Genomic DNA, 23,574 nt, shown 5'->3' on the forward strand with positions numbered 1-23,574 from the left:
AGTTCTATTTATTTATGTTCTTATTTATTTCCCTGCCAATGCATCCAAGACCACTTGGCCTCTGGCCCCCAGCCCTTCTTTATTTCTTTCTTCTTAGTTTTATAGAAAAATGTGGGAATATGTGGTAAAATAAAGTAATCTGTGTCCCAATAGTCTATTAAAAAGTGGGAGAGATAACCATATATCATTCTTTCATTTGGTTTTTGGAGTTCAAGTTTAAATGTTTTATTTTAAAATCATTTTTTCACTATATTCTTGTTATAAATGAAATATTCACTACTTAAAAATTTTATAACATAGATAAAGGTTAAATGCAATTATACTTTAACACAAATTATGAATACAAATGCTAAAATAATGTTTAAATGTATGTATCCTATGGTATGAATAGGTATGGTATGAATATGGTATGGAGTATTTACATTGATTAGAAGTAAGATTAGACGAGAACTTCCCCAGCAGTGTTCTGACAGTAATTGCATCATGGGAGATCAAGCAATGCAGTGTGCATTTTCCCATGTGATTTATAACAGAAGTATCGTTGAAATGTTAAATTATACTTGATTCCTTATTCACATCAGAGACTTAATAATGGTGCTCCCCTTAGTTTTAATGCTACAACTTCAGCATACCTTCTATACTTATAGAATCAAGTCACTTATCATTCTTTTTGGTCCATGGTGAGAAAAAAGGCTGATAAGATTTGAATGTTGTTAATATTTCAGTTTATCAATGGATTCACCATGAGTCTCTTTAATTATATACTATACTAAATCAATATGTGCTCTAAAGAACCCTCCTAGTCTACTTTTCTCAGTGTCCCTGCTGCTGCCTGCACTGTGAAGGCTGCGATAGAAATCTGTTTCTTCACTTCTTCCCAAGCCTTGGAAGGATCCACGGAGCTTTTGATATCAAACAGAGCATCATAAATTCCTGGAAATGATTCCCCTGCATACTTATTGTGGCTGCTGGGAGCATAAATGACATGCCTGTTGATTAAAAATAATTCTCTGTTCATTAGTTGCTCACAAGACATGTAGAGAGAAAAATAGAAGGAATTACTCTCCAATTCTTAGATTGCACATATATACTTTAAAAATATTTGTATAAGCCACTTGTCAAATAAACGTTTGAGCCTTTTATCTATAAATAAATAAATAAAATATAAAATAGAAAGTTATTTTATTTAACTTTTTATCTCTAAGATTCGTTTTTATAGTACATATCAACTAATTATTTTTGACTTTGAACAAATTAGAAACAAAAAACATATCTTAAAATTTGCTTTTATTTTTTTCTACTTCTTAAAAATAACCATTCTAGGGCAAGATTTTACAGAGGGTCAGGGAACATGCTTTGTGTGTATGGGGATACCTGGGTATGATACCAAATACTGTATGGTTCCACTGAGAAATCCTCAAGTACCACTATGAGCAACCTCAAGCACAAAGCTGGAAGAAGCCCCTCTATGCACTAAGTGTTGCCCAAAACAGAGACTTTTTATGATCGCCAAAAATTAAAAGGAAAACTTTGCATTTTAGTAAATATATATTTTATGTATAAACATTGAGCATTGAGACATCTTATGTTTATATATAAGGCACATTTTTTCTTTTTCTTTTTTCTCCTTTTTTTTTTTTTTTTTTGGTTTTTGGGCCACACCCGGCGGTGCTCAGGGGTTACTCCTGGCTGTCTGCTCAGAAATAGCTCCTGGCAGGCTCGGGGGACCATATGGGACACCAGGATTCGAACCAACCATTTTTGGTCCTGGATCGGCTGCTTTCAAGGCAAATGCCGCTGTACTATCTCTCCGGGCCCACATTTTTTCTTTTTCAACGCTCGGGAGTTACTCCTGGCTCTACACTCAGAAATCGCTCCTGGCAGGCTCAGGGGACCATAAGGGATGCCAGTATTCAAACCATCATCCTTCTGCATGCAAGGCAAAAGCCTTATCTTTATGCTATTCTCCAGCCCATAAGGCACTTTTTGTTTGTTTGTTTTTGTTTTTGGGTCACACCCAGCAGCGCTCAGGGTTAATTCCTGGTTCTACACTCAGAAATCGCCCCTGGCAGGCACGGGGGACCATATGAGATGCCGGGATTTGAACCACTGTCCTTCTGCTTGGAAGGCAAATGCCTTATCTCCAGGCTATCTCTCCGGCCCCCATAAGGCACATTTTTAAGTGAAAAAGAACATAAAACGTGTATACCAAAATATAATCATTATTATTATTTGACAGAACTTTAGAGACATTTCTTTTACTTGTGACTTTCTAAATTCTCTAAATTTTCCACAAAAAATATCGACAGAAGCAATAAAACACTACAAAAGTTATGTATTAATCACATTATGTTATATGAAAAAATAATATTTATTTATTATATATTTTGAAATTTGCTATTTGTCAAAAACCAACTATCTTTTAACAGTGATGAAAATAAGTAAAAAGACATTACAATAAAGTTATATTCCCCCTTACCTATAAAAAGGTCTATTTGGTAATCCTAAAGGATCAATAAAAGCTCGTTCAAGAAACATCAGTTGGTCATTCATAATTCTCAATAGTATTGGGCTAAAGAAAAGAAAAATACTTTAACTTCATAAAAATTATGCACATTCTAGAAACCTAAAATTTCAGAACAAAAATAAAAGGAGTTAATAAAATTTAAAACTTAACACCCTAAGAAATAATTTGAAAACCATGAAAATTCTTTGCATAATGAAATTCCCAACAAAATTTCAAGAGGATTTTTTTAAGAACATAAAACAATGTTACTAAAATTTTGCATGGAATTATGAAACTTTTTGAATATCCAAAATGATTGAGTACAAAAAGAAGATGGTAGACATTTAATTTTCTGACTTAAACGATACTACATGCTATAGTAGTCAAATATATTTGGTACTGAAATAAAAACAGATACAGATCAATGAAAAGAACTGAGAGTTCAGAAGTAAAGTCTCAGATGCATGGGCAGTTAATGGCAAAAGAACTAGGGGCATTACATGAAAGGAGAAAAACCTCACCAGATTGATGTTGGGAAAAATTGGTTTTTGGGTCAAATCCTGCGGTGCTCAGGGGTTAGGTTCTGCGCTCAGAAATCACTCCTGGCAGGCATGGGGGACCATATGGGATGCCGGGATTTGAATCACCATCTTTGGTGGATCAGCTGGTGCAATGCAATGCTCTACTGATGTGCTATTTTTCCAGCCCTGATGTTGGGAAAATTGGAGAAACACGTGTAAAAATTTAAATTGGACTCCTATCTAATATTGTACACAAAATCTAATTCAAAATAGATTTTTAAAACTTGGTATTAGTAAAACAGAAAACACTTGATATTATTTAAAGACATTGAGAAAAAACATTGACAAAATGCTCCATGATACTGACTTAAGAGGAGTCTTAAATGCTGCTGGCAATGAAAAAAGAAATAAAAAAACAAATGGGGGGGGGGGCGGAGAGATAGATAGCATGGAGGTAGGGAATTCGCCTTCCATGCAGGACAGTGGTTCGAATTCCGGCATCCCATATGGTCCCCTGAGCCTACCAAGAGCTATTTCTGAATGTAGAGCCAGGAGTAACCCTTGGGCAAACGCTGCCGGTGTGACCCAAAAACCAAAAAACAACAAACAAAATAAAAAAAAATGGGATAACATCAAATTATGAATAGAAAAATTGGAAAGAAGCCTCTGCAAAGAAGACTAAGAAACATGTGTAAGGTATTCTTTATCAATAATTTTAGGGAAAGAAAAATCATTTTACTATTAAATAAATGTAAGTAGGACATACTTGTTTTTGTTCAAACCTTGAAGTCTCTCACTAAACTTAGTAGCTATTTCTGTAAAATTTTTCACTGCAGAAAAAAGTGAATCTGGAAAAGAAATTTGATTTAATATTATTGTTCTATAAATTAAACAAAATGAACAATATAGACAGCTATATATCTCCTGTTTTAAAATGACATTTATATTTTATACATTATAAGGTAGGAGAATTAATAAAATTTAAATTATGTTAATTGACATAAAATGAAAATTTAATCATGTGAAATACCAATAGAAAGATAAATGGAGCTAAATTTTATGTATATGCCATAGGTTATTAGATTCTAAATTATTAGAAAGATACAGATAATGTTAAAAGATGAAATACAGCATACCAAATGACACACTGTACTTCTGCATTTCTTGTTCATGTTTCATTGAAATGTTGTAGATTTTGTCAGCATACTTTCTTAAAACTACAGCATAATCTTGACAATCAAAAGGGAGCACCATGGAATTGGCCAATTCAAATACCATCCCTCCTCGAATCTGGGCCACAGCAAGGTGATTCTTAAAAGTTGGATCATAAAACTTTTCCACCAATTCATATGTTTCATAGACACTGTGGTACAGTGGATAACTGCTGAATTTGTTTGTTGCCTACAATACAAACAAACATCTCTCTTTAATCATCTTTAATGTAGCTTTAATGTTTAATGTACATCTTTAATGTAGCTTAAAATAATATAGCTTAGAACCATATGTATAAGTCATAAAACTTCTTTTGTCAGTCTTGAATAAAAGAAAATACATAAGTATTTTAAACTACTTAAAATGACGAATTTTATAATATTAAAACATTAAACTCAATACAGGTCTGGGATTTATCTCAAACAATAGCTCACATTCTTTGCCTCTGAAAAATTCTAGGTTCAATCTCAGAACTTCTTGTCCCCTCCAGCACTGCCTGAATTGGTCCGGGTGGTAACAGCATTCTGGGACTATCCCACAACAATTTAAAAGCCCACCCAATTTTGGATATTAAAAATAAGTCACATAACCTACTTGTTTGTGTTTTATTTCATTAAAATGTTATAGATTTTTGTCAGTCTTTAATAGCCCTGGCTATTAAAAATGATTGACATAACCTGCTTTAAGGATACAAGAAATATAAGAATGTTTCTGAAACAAAACAAAGTTGCATTTAATTACACTTCGTTGTTGTTGTTGTTTTGGGGCCACACCGGCAGTGCACAGGGGTGACTCCTTGCTCTCTGCTCAGAAATCGCTCCTGGCAGGCTCTGGGGACCATATGGGATGCTGGGATTCGAATCACTGTTGGTCTTGGGTTGGTGCTTGCAAGGCAAACACCCTACTGCTGTGCTATCTCTGGCCCCTAATTACTCATATTTTTAAAAAGGCATGAAACTATCCCAAGAGAAATTAAGAAGTGAGTTACAACCAAAAAACCAGTTAACTTTTCTTGGTAAGGGCAGCTTTTATCATCTCCTTAAGATAATGTGGTGACTGAACATTTTTTTGGTTTGTTTGTTTTGTTTTTTGGGTCACACCAGGCAGTGCTCAGGGATTACTCCTGGCTCCATGCTCAGAAATCACTCCTGGCAAGCTCTGGGGACCATATGGGATGCCGGGATTTTAACCACCGACCTTCTGCATGAACGGCAAATGCCTTACCTCCATGGTATCTCTTCGGCCCCATGACTGAACATTTAATCAGAAATCTTTGTTTTGGTTTTCAGACACAATGCAGTGCACTGCATAAGGGTCCAATAATCTTTCTGTTTTAGTAATAGATAATTTGAAAACTGGTTGCATTAGAAAAGTTTTAATTGGAGTGTCAGAAATTAAATGGACCTCTCAGGATTAACAAGGAAAAACAATCTTGATGTGTTATTTACACTGTTCTAGTCTGTTAAGAAGGCAATGAGAGAGTACCTTAGCAGCACCAGAAAACTCAAAATATCTTGAAACCTTGAAAAGATAAATTAGTCCCCAAGTGCAGGCGTTACAGGTGAACCCTTATGGTGATTCTTGAAAAGAACAAATTTCCTGGACACCGAGAGGGCATAAAACGATCAATCTGAATTAGTATAAAATTCTGGCAGAGTAAGTGAAAAGAAACTATAACTTTTTCTGTTCAAATGATACTTAAAGCAACACACTGGCCTCATTAGAACCAGGTTGGATTTGATGCTGTAACTGTTTGGTAGATAGGAGTAAAGGTCAAAAGAAAAATGTCTTTCAGTATCTAATCTATAGAGATAAGATCCTAGTCATTATAGTCATTTTTTAAGATTTATTTTCTACTATAAATTTTTAAAATAACAGACTACAAACTTCCAAACTAACATTTTCAGCTTTTCTAAGTGATTAAGAAGTGAGGCTGAGGGAGGGACTTCAGAGCATAAAAACCGGCTAAGCTTTGCAAGAGCTGGCTCCCTGTGTGTGACACCAGGCGGGGAAAATCCGCGAAAGTACACTGGCCCAGTGGGGCTCAACTGTGAAAGACTGTGAGTGTGACCTGTCTATGTCTGTCTACTGTCCTCTTGCGTGAAACTCTTGCAAGTGGGGCAAAAAGAGCCTCCAGAAACCTCGCTCGCCCAGACGCCATTTTCAGGGAGGGACTTCAGAGCATAAAAACCGGCTAAGCTTTGCAAGAGCTGGCTCCCTGTGTGTGACACCAGGCGGGGAAAATCCGCGAAAGTACACTGGCCCAGTGGGGCTCAACTGTGAAAGACTGTGAGTGTGACCTGTCTATGTCTGTCTACTGTCCTCTTGCGTGAAACTCTTGCAAGTGGGGCAAAAAGAGCCTCCAGAAACCTCGCTCGCCCAGACGCCATTTTCAGGGAGGGACTTCAGAGCATAAAAACCGGCTAAGCTTTGCAAGAGCTGGCTCCCTGTGTGTGACACCAGGCGGGGAAAATCCGCGAAAGTACACTGGCCCAGTGGGGCTCAACTGTGAAAGACTGTGAGTGTGACCTGTCTATGTCTGTCTACTGTCCTCTTGCGTGAAACTCTTGCAAGTGGGGCAAAAAGAGCCTCCAGAAACCTCGCTCGCCCAGACGCCATTTTCAGGGAGGGACTTCAGAGCATAAAAACCGGCTAAGCTTTGCAAGAGCTGGCTCCCTGTGTGTGACACCAGGCGGGGAAAATCCGCGAAAGTACACTGGCCCAGTGGGGCTCAACTGTGAAAGACTGTGAGTGTGACCTGTCTATGTCTGTCTACTGTCCTCTTGCGTGAAACTCTTGCGAGTGGGGCAAAAAGAGGCTCAGAGGAGCACGGCCCGCTTCGCTACGCGGCCGTGCACTCTTTCTAAGGAAAGAACTCCATTGCAACAAGAAGGAAAAATCACACTAAGAACGGCGCTATATCACAGAAGCAAACATTTCTCTCTGGACTGTCTTCTCTGTTGCATGCTCAGGCCTAAGATTTGACCCAGTGTGAGGCTTCATCCACGGAGGACTCCCCTCACTTAGAGGCAAGTCAGCCCATCCAGAAAGGGAGGAGCCAGAGGAGTGTGCTGCCTACATCATATAGACAATGAATACCACCACAACACGTAGAAAAACCCACAATACAAGTGTGACAATGAAGAAACAACGCAGGCCAGCATCAGACATAGAGAATGAAGATGACAATTCTGAGGACCAGATAATGACTGAACAACTAATCAACCTCTCAGATAAGGACTTTAGACTAACAATATGGAAGGTGCTCAACAGACTCCAAGAAACCATGGATCGAGTTGAACAGAACACTAATAAGAACCAAGAAAATATGAAGGCAGAAATGACAAAACTCCAAACTGAAATAACATGCCAACTAACAGGACTGAAAAAGTCAGTAAACGAAGTGAATGACAAAATGGATAAGCTCTGGGACAGGGTATCAGAAGCTGAGAATAGACTTGGTGCTGTGGAAGATGAGATACATAACAATTCCATACAGCAGGAGAGATTGGACAAAAAACTTAAAGCAAATGAGAAGACAATGGAAAAATTAGTCAAAGAATGGGAACAGACGAAAATAGAAGTCTATGATAAGATCAACAGAAACAACTTAAGAATCATTGGAGTCCCAGAGACCCAGGAAGAAAATTTCCAGGAAGAATCAATGGTCAAGAACATCATTAAAGAGAAACTTCCAGAGCTAAAGAATATATGTGATCAAATCCTGCATGCCCGAAGAGTACCAACCAAAAGAGACCCCAGAAAAACCACCCCAAGACACATCCTAGTCACAATGACAAATCCCACAGATAGAGACAGAATTCTGAAAACAGCAAGATCAAAAGGGGAAATCATGTTCAAGCAAGCTTCCCTGAGATTTACAGCAGACCTGTCACCAGAAACACTCAATGCCAGAAAGCAATGGTGGGATATTGTGACAAGACTGAACGAAATGAATGCTTCACCCAGAATACTATACCCAGCAAAACTCACTTTCCGGTTTGATGGAAGAATACATGGTTTCACAGACAAAAAACAGCTCAGAAACTTCACAGACACAAAACCAGTCTTAAGAGAAAAACTGAAAGACCTAATCTAAGACAAGACTACACAAAAGACACACCAAATTTTGAAATAAAGATGGCGTTAAATCCCAGGACAATTCTTTCTCTCAACGTCAATGGACTAAATGCACCAGTTAAGAGACACAGAGTGGCTAAATGGATCAAAAAACTCAATCCAACCTTCTGCTGCCTACAAGAAACGCACCTGAATAGTCAGAACAAACATAGACTCAAAATAAAAGGCTGGAGAAAAGTTATCCAAGCAAACAACACCCATAAAAAAGCTGGAGTGGCCATACTAATATCAGATAATGCAAACTTTATACTCAGGAAGGTTGTAAGGGACAAAGACGGACATTTTATATTAATCAAGGGGTATGTAGAGCAGGAAGAAATAACTCTCCTAAACATATATGCACCGAATGAGGGGCCAGCAAAATATTTAATACAGCTGTTGACAAATCTGAAAAATAATATCAACAACAACACAATAATTGTGGGGGACCTTAACACGGCTTTGTCAACACTGGACAGGTCAACCAGACTGAAACCCAACAAGAATATACTAGACCTGAGGAGTGAAATGGAAGAAAGAGGCCTAGTGGATATATATAGGACACTCCATCCCCAGAAACCTGGATACACATTCTTCTCCAATGTACATGGGACATTCTCCAGGATAGACTACATGCTGGCACATAAAACATACCTCCATAAGATCAAGAGGATAGAAATTTTGCAGACTACCTTCGCTGACCACAAGGCTCTGAAATTATTTGTGTACTCCAAAGGGACTCAGAAGAAACACTTTAACACCTGGAAGTTAAACAGCCTCATGCTCAATAACCAGTGGGTCCGAGATGAAATCAAGGAGGAAATAAAAAGGTTCCTGGAAACAAATGACAATAAAGACACAAACTCTCAGAACTTATGGGACACAGCAAAAGCAGTACTGAGAGGAAAATTTATAGCTTTGCAAGCACACATCAGGAAGGAAGAAGGAGCTTACCTGAGTAGCTTAATGACACAGCTAATAGAACTAGAAAATGCTCAACAAAAGGACCCAAGAATAGGAAGACAGAAGGAAATAACAAAGCTGAGAGCAGAAATCAACGAAGTGGAAACTCAAAAAACAATCCGAAAGATCAACGAAAGCAGAAGTTGGTTCTTTGAAAAAATAAACAAGATTGATAGACCACTGGCAAACCTAACAAAGAAAGAGAGAGAGAGAAACTTGATAACTCGTATCAGGAATGAAAAAGGAGAGATCACTACTGATATGACAGAGATTCAAAGGGTAATCAGAAACTACTTTGAAAAACTCTACGCCACTAAAAATGAGAACCTGGAAGAAATGGATAAATTCTTGGACTCTTATAATCTTCCACGGTTGAAGGAAGAGGATGTAGCATATCTAAACACCCCCATCACCATTGATGAAATTAAAACAGTAATCAAATGTCTGCCGAAAAACAAAAGCCCAGGTCCAGATGGATTCACTAATGAATTCTATCAAACCTTCCAAGAGGAACTACTGCCAATCTTGGCAAGACTCTTTCATGAAATTGAACAAACAGAAACACTTCCAAATAGCTTTTATGAAGCCAACATCACCTTGATACCTAAACCAGACAGAGACGCTACCAAAAAAGAAAATTACAGACCAATATCACTGATGAATGCAGATGCAAAGATCCTCAACAAAATCCTGGCAAATAGGATTCAATGCCTCGTTAAGAAGATCATCCACTACGATCAAGTAGGTTTCATCCCAGGAATGCAAGGCTGGTTTAACATCCGTAAATCTATCAACATAATACACAACATCAATAACAAGAAAAATAAAAACCACATGATCATATCAATAGATGCAGAGAAAGCATTTGATAAGGTCCAACACCCATTCTTGATCAAAACTCTCAGCAAGATGGGAATGGAGGGAACCTTTCTCAATATAGTGAAGGCCATCTACCACAAGCCAGTGGCAAATATTATCCTCAATGGAGAAAAACTGAAAGCCTTCCCTCTAAATTCTGGCACAAGACAAGGCTGTCCTCTCTCACCACTCCTATTCAACATAGCACCGGAAGTACTTGCTATAGCGATTAGGCAAGAAAAGGATATCAAGGGAATCCAGATAGGAAAGGAAGAAGTCAAGCTCTCACTGTTTGCAGATGACATGATACTCTACTTAGAAAACCCTAAAGACTCTATCAAAAAGCTTCTAGAAACAATAGACTCATATAGCAAGGTGTCAGGCTACAAAATTAACACACAAAAATCAATGGCCTTTCTATATACCAATAGTAATAAGGATGAAATGGACATTAAGAAAACAACCCCATTCACAATAGTGCCACACAAACTCAAATATCTTGGGATCAACTTGACTAAATATGTGAAGGACCTATACAAAGAAAACTATAAAACTCTGCTCCAAGAAATAAGAGAGGACACACGGAAATGGAAACGCATACCCTGCTCATGGATTGGCAGGATTAACATCATCAAAATGTCAATACTCCCCAAGGCATTATACAGATTTAATGCCATCCCTCTAAAGATACCCATGACATTCTTCAAAGAAGTGGATCAGACACTTTTGAAATTCATTTGGAACAATAAACACCCTCGAATAGCTAAAGCAATCATTGGGAAAAAGAATATGGGAGGAATTACTTTTCCCAACTTTAAACTGTACTACAAAGCAACAGTTATCAAAACAGCATGGTATTGGAATAAGGATAGGTCCTCAGATCAGTGGAATAGGCTTGAATACTCAGAAAATGTTCCCCAGAGATACAACCATCTAATTTTTGATAAAGGAGCAGGAAATCCTAAATGGAGCAGGGAAAGCCTCTTCAACAAGTGGTGTTGGCACAATTGGATAGCCACTTGCAAAAAATTAAACTTAGACCCCCAGCTAACATCATGTACAAAGGTAAAATCCAAATGGATTAAAGACCTCGATATCAGCCCCAAAACCATAAGATATATAGAACAGCACATAGGCAAAACACTCCAGGACATTACAGGCATCTTCAAGGAGGAAACTGCACTCTCCAAGCAAGTGAAAGCAGAGATTAACAGATGGGAATATATTAAGCTGAGAAGCTTCTGCACCTCAAAGGAAATAGTGCCCAGGATACAAGAGCCACCCACTGAGTGGGAGAAACTATTCACCCAATACCCATCAGATAAAGGGCTAATCTCCAAAATATACAAGGCACTGACAGAACTTTACAAGAAAAAAACATCTAACCCCATCAAAAAATGGGGAGAAGAAATGAACAGACACTTTGACAAAGAAGAAATACACATGGCCAAAAGACACATGAAAAAATGTTCCACATCACTAATCATCAGGGAGATGCAAATCAAAACAACGATGAGATACCACCTCACACCCCAGAGAATGGCACACATCACAAAGAATGAGAATAAACAGTGTTGGCGGGGATGTGGAGAGAAAGGAACTCTTATCCACTGCTGGTGGGAATGCTGTCTAGTTCAACCTTTATGGAAAGCGATATGGAGATTCCTCCAAAAACTGGAAATCGAGCTCCCATACGATCCAGCTATACCACTCCTAGGAATATACCCTAGGAACACAAAAATACAATACAAAAACCCCTTCCTTACACCTATATTCATTGCAGCTCTATTTACCATAGCAAGACTCTGGAAACAACCAAGATGCCCTTGAACAGACGAATGGCTAAAGAAACTGTGGTACATATACACAATGGAATATTATGCAGCTGTCAGGAGAGATGAAGTCATGAAATTTTCCTATACATGGATGTACATGGAATCTATTATGCTGAGTGAAATAAGTCAGAGAGAGAGAGAAAAACGCAGAATGGTCTCACTCATCTATGGGTTTTAAGAAAAATGAAAGACACCCTGGTAATAATAATTTTCAGACACAAAAGAGAAAAGAGCTGGAAGTTCCAGCTCACCTCAGGAAGCTCACCACAAAGAGTGATGAGTTTAGTTAGAGAAATAACTACATTTTGAACTGTCCTAATATTGAGAATGTATGAGGGAAATGTAGAGCCTGGTTAGGGTACAGGCGGGGGTTGGGTGGGGAGGAGGGAGATTTGGGACTTGGGTGATGGGAATGTTGCACTGGTGATGGGTGGTGTTCCTTTTATGACTGAAACCCAAACACAATCATGTATGTAATCAAGGTGTTTAAATAAAAAAAAAGTATAAAAAAAAAAAAGAAGTGAGGCTGTGCTTTTCATATACTGGAAATGGAAAGCTTAAAATAGACCGTAGAGAGACTACTAGAAAGATCTATTTGGACAACATTTTTACTCTTTACTTAAATATCCAAGAACATTCTGTAGATATGCTAAAGGAGAATCTGTTTCCAAGGATCCTTTGGATTGTTACTGGAGAACAAATGTGGGGAGCTTCAGAGATCAGGAAAGTCCAGATGAATACTGAGTCCCAAAGAAAGCAAAAGAGACACAGCTTCATGACAGAGTAACTTCTTAAAATCTTATCTTGGATTTTTTTATGTTCCAAGAACTCATTGCCATTCAACTCCTTCTACCTGCCTGCTCCAATATTATAGTGGTTAGGGCCCAAGCTTAGTATGTACCCCATCTGATTCAATCCCTGGTACCATAGATATCCTCTGTGAATGGCAGGGCCAGAGTATTTAGAGGCCTGGAGAACAGGATCTTGTCTATCAAGACTCCCTAGCATCATAAAGCCAAGGCATATGGGTCATTTATGATACTGCACAGTCCAAGCCACACCATAAACACAGGCACTCAGTAAATCTCTGGCGTGGTTGGTTTGTCAAGAGTTAGTTGCTGACAGTGATATCTGGGTACTCTGAGCAGTGCTTAGGTGGTCATGCTCACATTCAAAATAAAAAAAAAGCGAAAAGAAGTCTACCAGAAAATAATGTTCACAATGTGTTAAACAAATAAGTAATAAAGCAAAAAAGAAGAAATAATAGTTCAAACCAAAACTTCTTTTGAGCCAGCTTAAAAAATTGAAATTGGCTTTGCAAGCAGGAGGCCAAAGTTTGGTTTCTAGCAGAATGATCTCCTGAGTTGAGCCTGAGACCTCTGCAGCTTCATTTATCCTTTTAATATTTAATTTTTGTTTATTTCTTAGCTAAATTACATAATTAATTTCAAAGAACTCATTGATATAGACTTACCCAATTTTTAGTGTATCTTGCTCTGCCTGAAGCAATTCCAAGTCTTTGGAAGAACACCTCAAAATCATTACCGGATCCTAATTTGCCAATTCTTTCAAGGATAAAAGTATAACTATTTAATATATATTAATATATATAATACAGAATAATTTAAGTATATATTAAAGTTTATATATGTAAATTCAGATGTATTTTAGGTGCTTCAGGTTAGCAGGAAAAATACATGAAAATAATGGTTAACTATTATACCAGTATAGAATACTAGTATAGAACATTATACCATTATACCAGTATAGTATACCAGTATAGAACATACTTCTATAGACTATTTTGGATTGGAGAGACAGTATAAGTCCCTTTTATGGATTCAGAAAGTTTAAAAATACTTACTTTTAGATTACTTTATGAATTTATTTTATCATATACACTTATATATCATGAAATTAAATAAAGAAAAAAGTTTTCACGTGGTCTACATGTAAGTTTCTACCTGTAAGAATTTGATATTTTTACTTTTTTTTTTTTTTTTAGGTAACACATGGCTTTCTAGTGGTTCTGAACTTAAGGATCATTTATGATTGTTTTGCGGGACCATATGAAGTGCTGAAGATTCAAGCTGGGTCAATCTCTTACCTTGCTGTACTACCTCTCTGGTCCACAAGAACTTAAAACATTCATTCTTTTAATACCTACTATCTAAAGATATGAAGGTTTCTTTTTTCTTTTAACCTTGTTTGAAAATATAAAAATTAGTATAAAAATTGGCCAAAGAGATAGTTCTGTGCTACAGCACATGATTTGCTAATACAAGAATCTGGGTTAGATTCCTGGCACAACATTGTCCTTTAAATGACCCTTAAGCTGAGAATAGCCTCAACTTCTATTGGGGTGGCTTCAAAATCCCCAAGTAAGAATCAGTAGCAGAATTATACTATTCTTAAAAAGATCTCTTTATTATTGTTGTTATTATTATTATTATTAAGAAGGTTGTGACACACACAGCAGTACTTAGGGCTCTTTGCTCAGCTCTGCTCAGGGATCACTCCTGATAGTTTTAAGGAGACCATATACAATGCTAGGAATTGACCTGAGTTTGGCTACAGGCAAGGCAAGTGCCTTATCCCCTATACCACCTCTCTGGCCTGCTGCCTATATTTTTCTAGAGTAACTGAAATAGATGTTAATTTTATAACATGTAGAAAAAAAGTATAAAAAGACAAAAATGGGGGCCGGGCGGTGGCGCTAAAGGTAAGGTGCCTGCCTTGCCTGTGCTAGCCTTGGATGGACCGAGGTTCGATCCCCCGGTGTCCCATATGGTCCCCCAAGCCAGGAGCAACTTCTGAGCACATAGCCAGGAGTAACCCCTGAGCGTTACCGGGTGTGACCCAAAAAAAAAAAAGACAAAAATATCAGGTGGTATTATGTTCCACCATTATATCAATACTAATCTTTGATCTATCTGACATATATATATATATATACATAAATTTAAGAGTACCTATAACTTTGAAGAGTACATAGTTATACATATGTGTATATATATAACCACTTAAGAGTAATATATGTTGTTTTAGATGGGTTAAAGATTAACTTCAAAATACATTTTTCTTTGTGAATCTAAGCATTGCTTGTTATTAGATATTAAAAATGTTAAAAATCCCCACTATTAACCATTCTTTTATTTTTATTTTATAATTCTTTTATTTTTAACACAGTCCTTTGTGAATGTAGTGTTTGTTTACCTGGGCATACCGCTCAGCTCAGGGGAAGGACTCTTTTCATTCCAGCTTTCATAAAGGGATTTGCCTTCAAAGCCTTCGTCAGGACTTTTAAGCTACAGGTAAAAGGGAAAAAAGAGTACAATTATGAATCATGTTTTAAAAATCTAAATTTTCATTCACCAGGGGATGGATGAACTAATTATTTAAACAAAGAAAGGGTTAAAAAAAAAGAAAGGGTTGAAATTTACAGTATCATTAACATTTTTATGTTTCTGACATTATAAAATAGTTCGCATTATAATCTTTAAAAGAAATTATATGATTAAAAATGTAGAGTGTAAGGTTAAACAAAATGATCACTGCCATTGTTTTCAGATAACTTCTCATGTTATATCCTTTTAATGTTATCTATATTTTCTATATATACAATTACTTTCTTTGGGGATGGGTGGGAAGGGATTCACTCAGCTGTGTTGAAAGCTTATTCCTGGCTCCACACATAGCGTTGCTTAGGAGAACCATTTGATGTGTCAGGTCAGCCATATGCAAGGCAAGAACCTAACCTTCTGTGCTAGCTCTCTGGCTCTATAGAACTTTTTCAAAGAAAAGTTCCCAAAGTGGGCCAAAGTGATAGCACAGCGGTAGGGCACTTGCCTTTTATGCAGCCGACTTGGGGCAAACTAGGGTCCCATCCCTGGCATCCGATATGGTCCCCTGAGCCTGCCAGGAGTGATTTCTGAGTGTAGAGCCAGGAGTAACCCCTGAGCACAGCCAGGTGTGCCCCCCCCCAAACAAAAACAAAAGACAACAAAAAAAAGAAAAGTTTTCAAAGTCATTAGAGACATAATAAAATCAAGATTTGCTATTATATTTAATAACTGACCACTTATTGTAGTTATATTAAACTTTGGGTTTTCAAACATTTTCTAATTCTATGCTGAAAAAACCTCAGGGAATAATATATGACTATTACCAGATTGTATGCCTCAGATCACCTAGATCAAAAATACTTAGCAACTAAACTTTGCTATTTAATTGTCAGTCAAGGATTTGGACACTATACAATATAAATATTTTTATTTTATATTTAATAGAATTATTATATTGTATTTTTTCAAGAAAATAATTTAAATTCATAGAACTATGCTATTTAAAAATTTTGTAGACTGGAATAAAAAGTTCCATTAAAAATTCACATACTCTCTATTCTCTAGTAGGAACCATAAATAAAAATGTAAAATTCATTGCATTGAATGCACTATTAGAACATTTGCAGGCCAGGAACACTAAAGTGAAGAGACTTCCTGTCAGTTTTTTGTTTGAGGCACTCTTCCTCAAGTTGAATATTCTGTGCAGTGATCAGAACTTAGATAATGTTAGATGTCAGGTTGGGGGGCTCACTTGAATATTTGTATCATGGAGAAGCCACGTTATCATATGTAGTTACTTTACCTCTTTTGTCAAGTTGTATACCAAACTGTACATCAGTGGTGTACACTCAACTCTCAGAGTATAATTACCTGAAAGAGAGCAGAGGATGGGCTTTTCATTAAATAATAGTATTTATAATAGTAATTTAAAATAATTTATTACTTAGTTTATTTAACTTTTAATTTTTTAATAGTTGAAAACTATTCCTAACTCCTATAATGTTCTTAAAATATAAATCTGATAAAAATGACTTATCTCATCAATCAATAAAACTCATCATTTTGCCATACAGGAAATAATTGTTGGTTACCTCAAAAATTTTTTTCATTTCATTCTCCCATTACAATTTTAAGGTTGTGCCTTCCTCCTAGAACAACTGCTTTGTAACTGCATGATTTGCTTCCTTCTCACTTAATTCTATGTCTCAGGTCATGCTTTGTTTTGTTTTTTTTTTGTTTGTTTTTCTTTGGCCACACCCAGTGACACTCAAGTGTTACTCCTGGCTATGTGCTCAGAAATTGATCCTGGCTTGGGGGTCCATTTAGGTCGCTGGGGATCAAACTCAGGTTCGTCCTGGGTCAGCCCATGCAAGGCAAACGTCCTACCACTGTGCTATTGCTCCAGCCCTTCAGGTCATGCTTTTTAAAGACTTTCCCTAAAAACATCCCAAAAGGGCACAACACTAACAAACCCTCTCCCCCTTCTCAATCTTAGAAACTCTGTTTAACTGGCTTATTGAGTGTGTTTATTTGTGTGATGGTGGAAGGGGTGGTTCATACCCAAGATTCACTCATACCAAGGACACATTTTACCACTAAATTACATAACAACCTTTATCTCAGCTTAGTTTTCTCATTATTTGTCCACTTACATGTTAGATATTTGTGATTTTATAATCGATTTTCCTACTGAATAAGAGTTAAATGGGAGTAAGTATTCTCTTTTATTCATTGCCCTACCCCTAGCATTATTATATTAGACATTACTGTTAAGGCCCAGAGCATTAAAAGAAGAAGCAAAAGGCCATAGGAACCAGGAATCCAGCAGTTTCTCCAGCAATCAGGCAGTGACCATTCAGCAGGAGCAGTAGAATCTCCTTGTACCTCCCCACCCCACAGCAGTTCATACCTGGCATTTTTGTTTGTTTTATTTTGGGGCCACACCCAGGGAATATTTCTGGCTCTGAGCTCAGAAATCCCTCCAGGAAGACTCAGGGGACCATATAGGATGCCAGGAATCAAAACCAGGTCAGTCCCAGGTTGGCTGCGTGCAAGGCAAACGCCCTACTGCTATGACATCTCTCTGGCCCCCAGACCTGGCTTTTTATACCTTTCAGGCCAACTGTCCCCTAGTGGCAGTTACAAAAAGTGGGGCATCTGGTAACTAACATCTTCACCCTTAAAGGACAGTAACACTTTTATGGCTGATCAGGGGCCATAAGAGTCTGTTTCTTTATTACTCACCTAAAACATATTATAAATATGAATCTATAATCCAGGTACTCTCCCAAATAGTTCTGAATAAAGGGCATATATTGTGTTATTATTCCTCAGGAACTAGATATATAATGACTGAGAGCCAATGAAACCAAGCAGCAGAGGTGCTTTATGGTTCAGTCAGAATAGGGTCCTGAGGAATGATAAGTAACAACCATCTCTCATCAAGGAGTTTGAACTTTTCCAACCAGATAAAATCTGGATTCAAAGAAATATCAGTTGTAACTAAAGGAACAGCCCATAGAAATGCCCAGAAAAGTAAAAGCAAAATGTCCTCAAAAACTGTAAAGAGCTCTGATTGCAAAACTTAAGATTTATAGCTGCTAGAGGTAAGGTGGCGCTAGAGGTAAGGTGTCTGCCTTGCAAGCTCTAGCGTAGGATGGACCGCGGTTCGATCCCCCAGCGTCCCACCATATGGTCCCCCCAAGCCAGGGGCGATTTCTGAGCGCATAGCCAGGAGTAACCCCTGAGCATCAAATGGGTGTGGCCCAAAAAACCAAAAAAAAAAAAAAAAAAAGAAAAAAGATTTATAGCTAGCAACAGCATACATTGAAGCTTTGAAAATAATCAGATATCTGGGACTGAAACAACAATACACAGGTAAAATACTGGTTTTGCAGATGGCCAGGCCAGGTTCAATCCTCAGCTTTCATATGGTTGCTAGAAGTAATTCCTAACTGCAGAACCAGAAGTAACCTCTGAGCATTGCTTAATATGATGAAAGAAAGAAAAAGAGAGACAGAGGTAGAGGGAGGGGGTAGGGAGGGAGTGGGCGGAGGAGGGGGAGAGGGAGGGAGAGGGAGAAGGAGGGCAGGGGAGAGGAAGGAGGAGGGGAGAGAAATAAGGAGAAATGAGGAGGGGAGACAGAGGAGGGGGAGGGAAAGGGAAGAGTAGGGGGGAGAGGGTGGGGGAGAGGGAGAGGGAGGAAAGAAAGAACAAAGAAACAAAGAAGGAGGGCCCAGAGAGACAGCACAGCAGGGCAAGGAAGGAAGGAAGGAAGGAAGGAAGGAAGGAAGGAAGGAAGGAAGGAAGGAAGGAAGGAAGGAAGGAAGGAAGGAAGGAAGGAAGGAAGGAAGGAAGGAAGGAAGGAAGGAAGGGAGGGAGGGAGGGAGGGAGGGGGGAGGGGAGGGAGGGAGGGAGGGAGGAAGGAAGGAGGGAGGGAGGGAGGGAGGAGAGGAAGGAAGAGAGGGAGGGAAGGAAGAAGGGAGGGAGGGAGGGAGGGAGGAGGGAGGAAGGAGGAAGGAAGAGAGGAGGGAAGGAAGGAAAAGAAGAGGGGGAGGGAAGGAAGGAAAAGAGAGAGAAAGAAAGAAGAGAAAGAAAGAAGAGAGAGAAAGAAAGAGAGAAAGAAAGAAAGAAGAGAGAAAGAAAGAAAGAAAGAAAGAAAGAAAGAAAGAAGAGAAAAAGAAAGAAGAGAGAAAGAAAGAAGAAAGAACCAAACATCAAACATCCCAGGTAAATTGCTCATAGAACTTGAAACCCTTCTTCTAAATTACATTCAGACAAATAAATATGCATAGCCAGTTTATTATTTATTATGTTTTTAATCTATACTGATTGAAGTGCTGTGATTTACAATACTGCTAATGATAGTCTTATTAACTAATTCCAACACTACATCTATCACGTATCTGCTCCTTTTTATCCCAGAACATCCTGCAAGCCTTTCTCTTTCACCATCCTGCAAGCCTTTCTCTTTCACCATCCATGATCCTCCATAAACTTAGTTCTGTTAGTTCATTTTCAATGGCAGAAACTGGCTTATAAAAGAGTAAACAGCCCTAGAGGAGGGCTGGAAGGTCCAGCTCACGACATGAAGCTCACCACAAAGAGTGGTGAGTGCAGTTAGAGAAATAACTACACTGAGAACTATCATAACAATGTGAATGAATGAGGGAAATGGAAAGCCTGTCTAGAGTACAGGTGGGGGTGGGGTGGGAGGAGGGAGATTTGGGACATTGGTGGTGGGAATGTTGCGCCAGTGAAGGAAGATGTTCTTTACATGACTAAAACCCAACTACAAGCATATTTGTAATCAAGGTGTTTAAATAAAGATATTAATAAAAATATTATTGAAATAAAAAAAGAGTAAGCAGGGGACAGAGATGTGGTTCAGAGATAGAACACCTGCCTTACATGTGTGGAGTCCTGGGTTTGATCTCTGACACCATCAAAATAAAACAAAGAGTGTACATGGGAAGGGTAGAACAACAGAGCAGATTTACAATTTAAGTACACAGATGAAGTGACCAAAGACACTTGTGTCACCTCTAATCTTACCTCTCTATAAAAAGGCTTTGAAGTAAAATGACAATTACTGTAATAAACTGAGATTCCTGATTATACAGATAGAGTTGACAGATATAAAAATACAATTGGCTCTACTGAATTCACTGTTTAAATAATTATTTAAAGTGAATTTGATTTTTATGTACTGGTAAAAAAAATTAAAGTGGCAAGTTAGAGAACCAGTTTGCTCTAAAATGATATCAAAACCCTGGAGCTGGTTATGTAATATAATGTAGGAAATAGGACAAGGTTGAAACATATTAGCTTGGTTTGGTTCTCAGCCCAATCCTTTTTTTTTGGTTTTTGGGCCACACCCGGTGGTGCTCAGGGGTTTACTCCTGACTGTCTGCTCAGAAATAGCTCCTGGCAGGCAAAGGGGGAGCTTATGGGACACCGGGATTCGAACCAACCACCTTAGGTCCTGGATCAGCTGCTTGCAAGGCAAACACCACTGTGCTATCTCTGCGGGCCCACAGCCCAATCCTTTAATAGTTGTGTGGTGCTGGAAAGTTAATTTCTTTTCATCTATTTTCTATTATATACCACATAGATACTGAGACAATTTTCCAAATGTGTGTATTATAATAAAATTAAAAAAACCTTTTGCTACTCTATTTTAAAATCAGATCCATGATTTTCTTATTTACTTTATACTTATTTATTGAAGTACCATAAACAAATTTTTTTTGGCCTATGTCATTAATCACAGTGCTACTGTCCAGAATAGGCACCCTAGGTGTTACATCTGTCCTGTCAGAGAAAGTAGCTACTGGGAAAACCTGCTGCTGCATCCTTTAACTAAAGCCTACATAATTTTTTTTTCTTTCCCTTTGAGTAGAACCTACATTGCTGCTTCTGTTATAAAAATTTACATATGATGTAGTGGAAATAAAAAATGATCAGACTTGGGCCTGGAGAGATAGCTCAGCGGTGTTTGCCTTGCAAGCAGCCGATCCAGGACCAAAGGTGGTTGGTTCGAATCCCGGTGTCCCATATGGTCCCCCGTGCCTGCGCCTGCCAGGAGCTATTTCTGAGCAGACAGCCAGGAGCAACCCCTGAGCACCGCCAGGTGTGGCCCAAAAACCAAAAAAAAAAAAAAAAGATCAGACTTGAACACCAAACCCAAAGTCAATGGACAACAGAATCGATACCCAACCTACAACAAGCTGTAAAGTGGAGACCAGTTACACCAATATTCTGGGGGGTAAAATAGGGAGATATGGGATACGTGCCAGGACCAAGGGTGGAGGGAGGACAACACTTGTGGTGGGAATGCTCCTCATTCATTGTCACTATGTACCTTAAATATTACTGTGAAAGATTTGTAATTCACTTTGGTCACAATAAAATTTTTTAAACAATTTACATATGGGACCAAAATTATTTACCTACCTTCTACGGAAGAATCTGCATTGATGTAGGCCACAGCACGCTCCTGAAGGAGTCTAGAATTATCCTAAGACAAAACAGAAATCCCTCAACATATAATCATATTGACTTCCCAAAATAAAAGCATACTGACATTCCTGTATAAAGCTATCTGGATTATGCTGACCCAGGTTAGCCATAGTTTTGACAGCATGATTCTCAAAATAGTTTATAAAAAAGACTTTCAATAAAGTTTACTGGTAAAAACAGAACAAAATATTTTAAGACTAAAATTTAAAATGAAACTCTACATTCTTTATGTGTAAACAGAAAGAAGCTATTTTCTTCTTTTAAAAATTATTTTGGTTTAGCTTTGATAATGTGGTTATAATAGTGTTAAAAATTATGGTTTTGATGTACATAAGTACTGAATCTTATACCACCAAAGTGCCCAAGACCTTCAATCCCTGTAGTTTATAAATCATACTATAGTTTATCCTCTAGAAATTATTTTAGCAAAAATCATAACCAAAAGCGGTATTAGAAAAAGTCTTCCACAGATAAATTTAAAGTACATTTAAGGTATTTGATCAGAATCACAGGAGATGGACTATTTCAAATAATTAAAAATAGGTGAAGTTAAAAACCCGCCTAAAATGTAGTTGTTTTCCTATATGGTAGCCCCACCTAGTGGTCACGATTGGCCATCGCAGGGTTTTATAGTAGTGATAAGTAAGAGAAGTCAAGATTCTGAAACTATCAGAAATAAATTGGAAAAATATTTTGTTTTCTGCGATGAATATAATTTAGACAAGTAAAACCTGAGCCTTAATATAAGTTATTTCTAATTTTAGTTAAAATCTATCTTGTTACAAAATCACTGCTTTAAAAATTAAAAATTATAGGTAGCTTATTGGAGTACAAAGAAAGTACAAAATATTTTCAGATTGACACAAATGAAATAAATTTAATTTGAGTTGCAAGTGTGTTTGTGTGTGTGAGGGGAGGTTTTTCATGAAATAATAAGACCAAGAAAAATTGCCTGATTGCCTGTTACTAGCCCCGAAACATCCCAGAAGCAGGAAAGCTGGATCCCTTTGAGATGAAAATACTGAGCTCTTTAGAAAGGAAGAAACTGAGGAAACATACAGAGAAGCTGGCTTCTCTCCCCAGAAAAGGAGAAACTTCAAAAGAAATTAAAAGTGTAATTAATAAAAAAAAAACTAAAAGAATATGAACAATGGGGTGCAGTGGGAGGGCATTTGCCTTGCACGGAACTGATCCAGGATGGACTGTAGTTCGATCCCCCAGGCGTCCCATATGATACCCCAAGTCAGGAGAAATTTCTGAGTGCTTAGCCAGGTGTAAACCCTGAGCATCACCCAGTGTGGCCCAAAAACCAAAAAAAGAAAGAGAAAGAAAGAATAAAAGAAAGAAAGAAAGAAAGAAAGAAAGACAGAAAGAAAGAAAGAAAAAGAAAGAAAGAAAGAAAGAGAAAGAAAAAAGAAAGAAAGAAAGAAAGAAAGAAAGAAAAAAGAAAGAAGAAAGAAGAGAAAGAAAGAAAGAAGAAAAAGAAAGAAAGAAAGAAAAGAAAGAAAGGAAAGAAGAAAGAAAGAAAAGAAAGAAAGAAAGAAAGAAAGAAAAAAAGAAAAAAGGAAGACAGAAAGAAAGTAAGAAGAAACAAAGAAAGAAGAAAGAAAGAAAGAAGAAAGAGAAAGAAAAAAAGAAAGAAAGAGAAAGAAAGGAAGAAAGAGAAAGAAAGAAAGAAAAAAGAAAGAAAGAAA

General features: G+C 37.6%; 1 protein-coding gene across 1 annotated transcript in view; it reads right to left on the reverse strand.

Annotated features, from left to right (window-relative positions):
• Positions 1-327: 327 nt before the first annotated feature.
• LOC126019133 (Putative N-acetylated-alpha-linked acidic dipeptidase) overlaps positions 328-23,574 on the reverse strand; it is a 71,068-nt gene continuing 47,821 nt past the window's right edge. Inside the window, exons 12-19 of the mRNA XM_049781326.1 lie at positions 21,815-21,878; positions 16,662-16,729; positions 15,231-15,322; positions 13,489-13,579; positions 4,164-4,428; positions 3,794-3,875; positions 2,480-2,572; positions 328-989 (exon numbers count right to left, since the gene is read on the reverse strand). Of these exons, the coding sequence (XP_049637283.1) occupies positions 800-989; positions 2,480-2,572; positions 3,794-3,875; positions 4,164-4,428; positions 13,489-13,579; positions 15,231-15,322; positions 16,662-16,729; positions 21,815-21,878 (945 nt within the window). The 3' untranslated portion in view covers positions 328-799. The remainder of the gene's footprint in view (positions 990-2,479; positions 2,573-3,793; positions 3,876-4,163; positions 4,429-13,488; positions 13,580-15,230; positions 15,323-16,661; positions 16,730-21,814; positions 21,879-23,574) is intronic.

Source organism: Suncus etruscus, chromosome 9, assembly GCF_024139225.1.
Source record: "Suncus etruscus isolate mSunEtr1 chromosome 9, mSunEtr1.pri.cur, whole genome shotgun sequence".
Lineage (NCBI taxonomy): Eukaryota > Metazoa > Chordata > Mammalia > Eulipotyphla > Soricidae > Suncus > Suncus etruscus.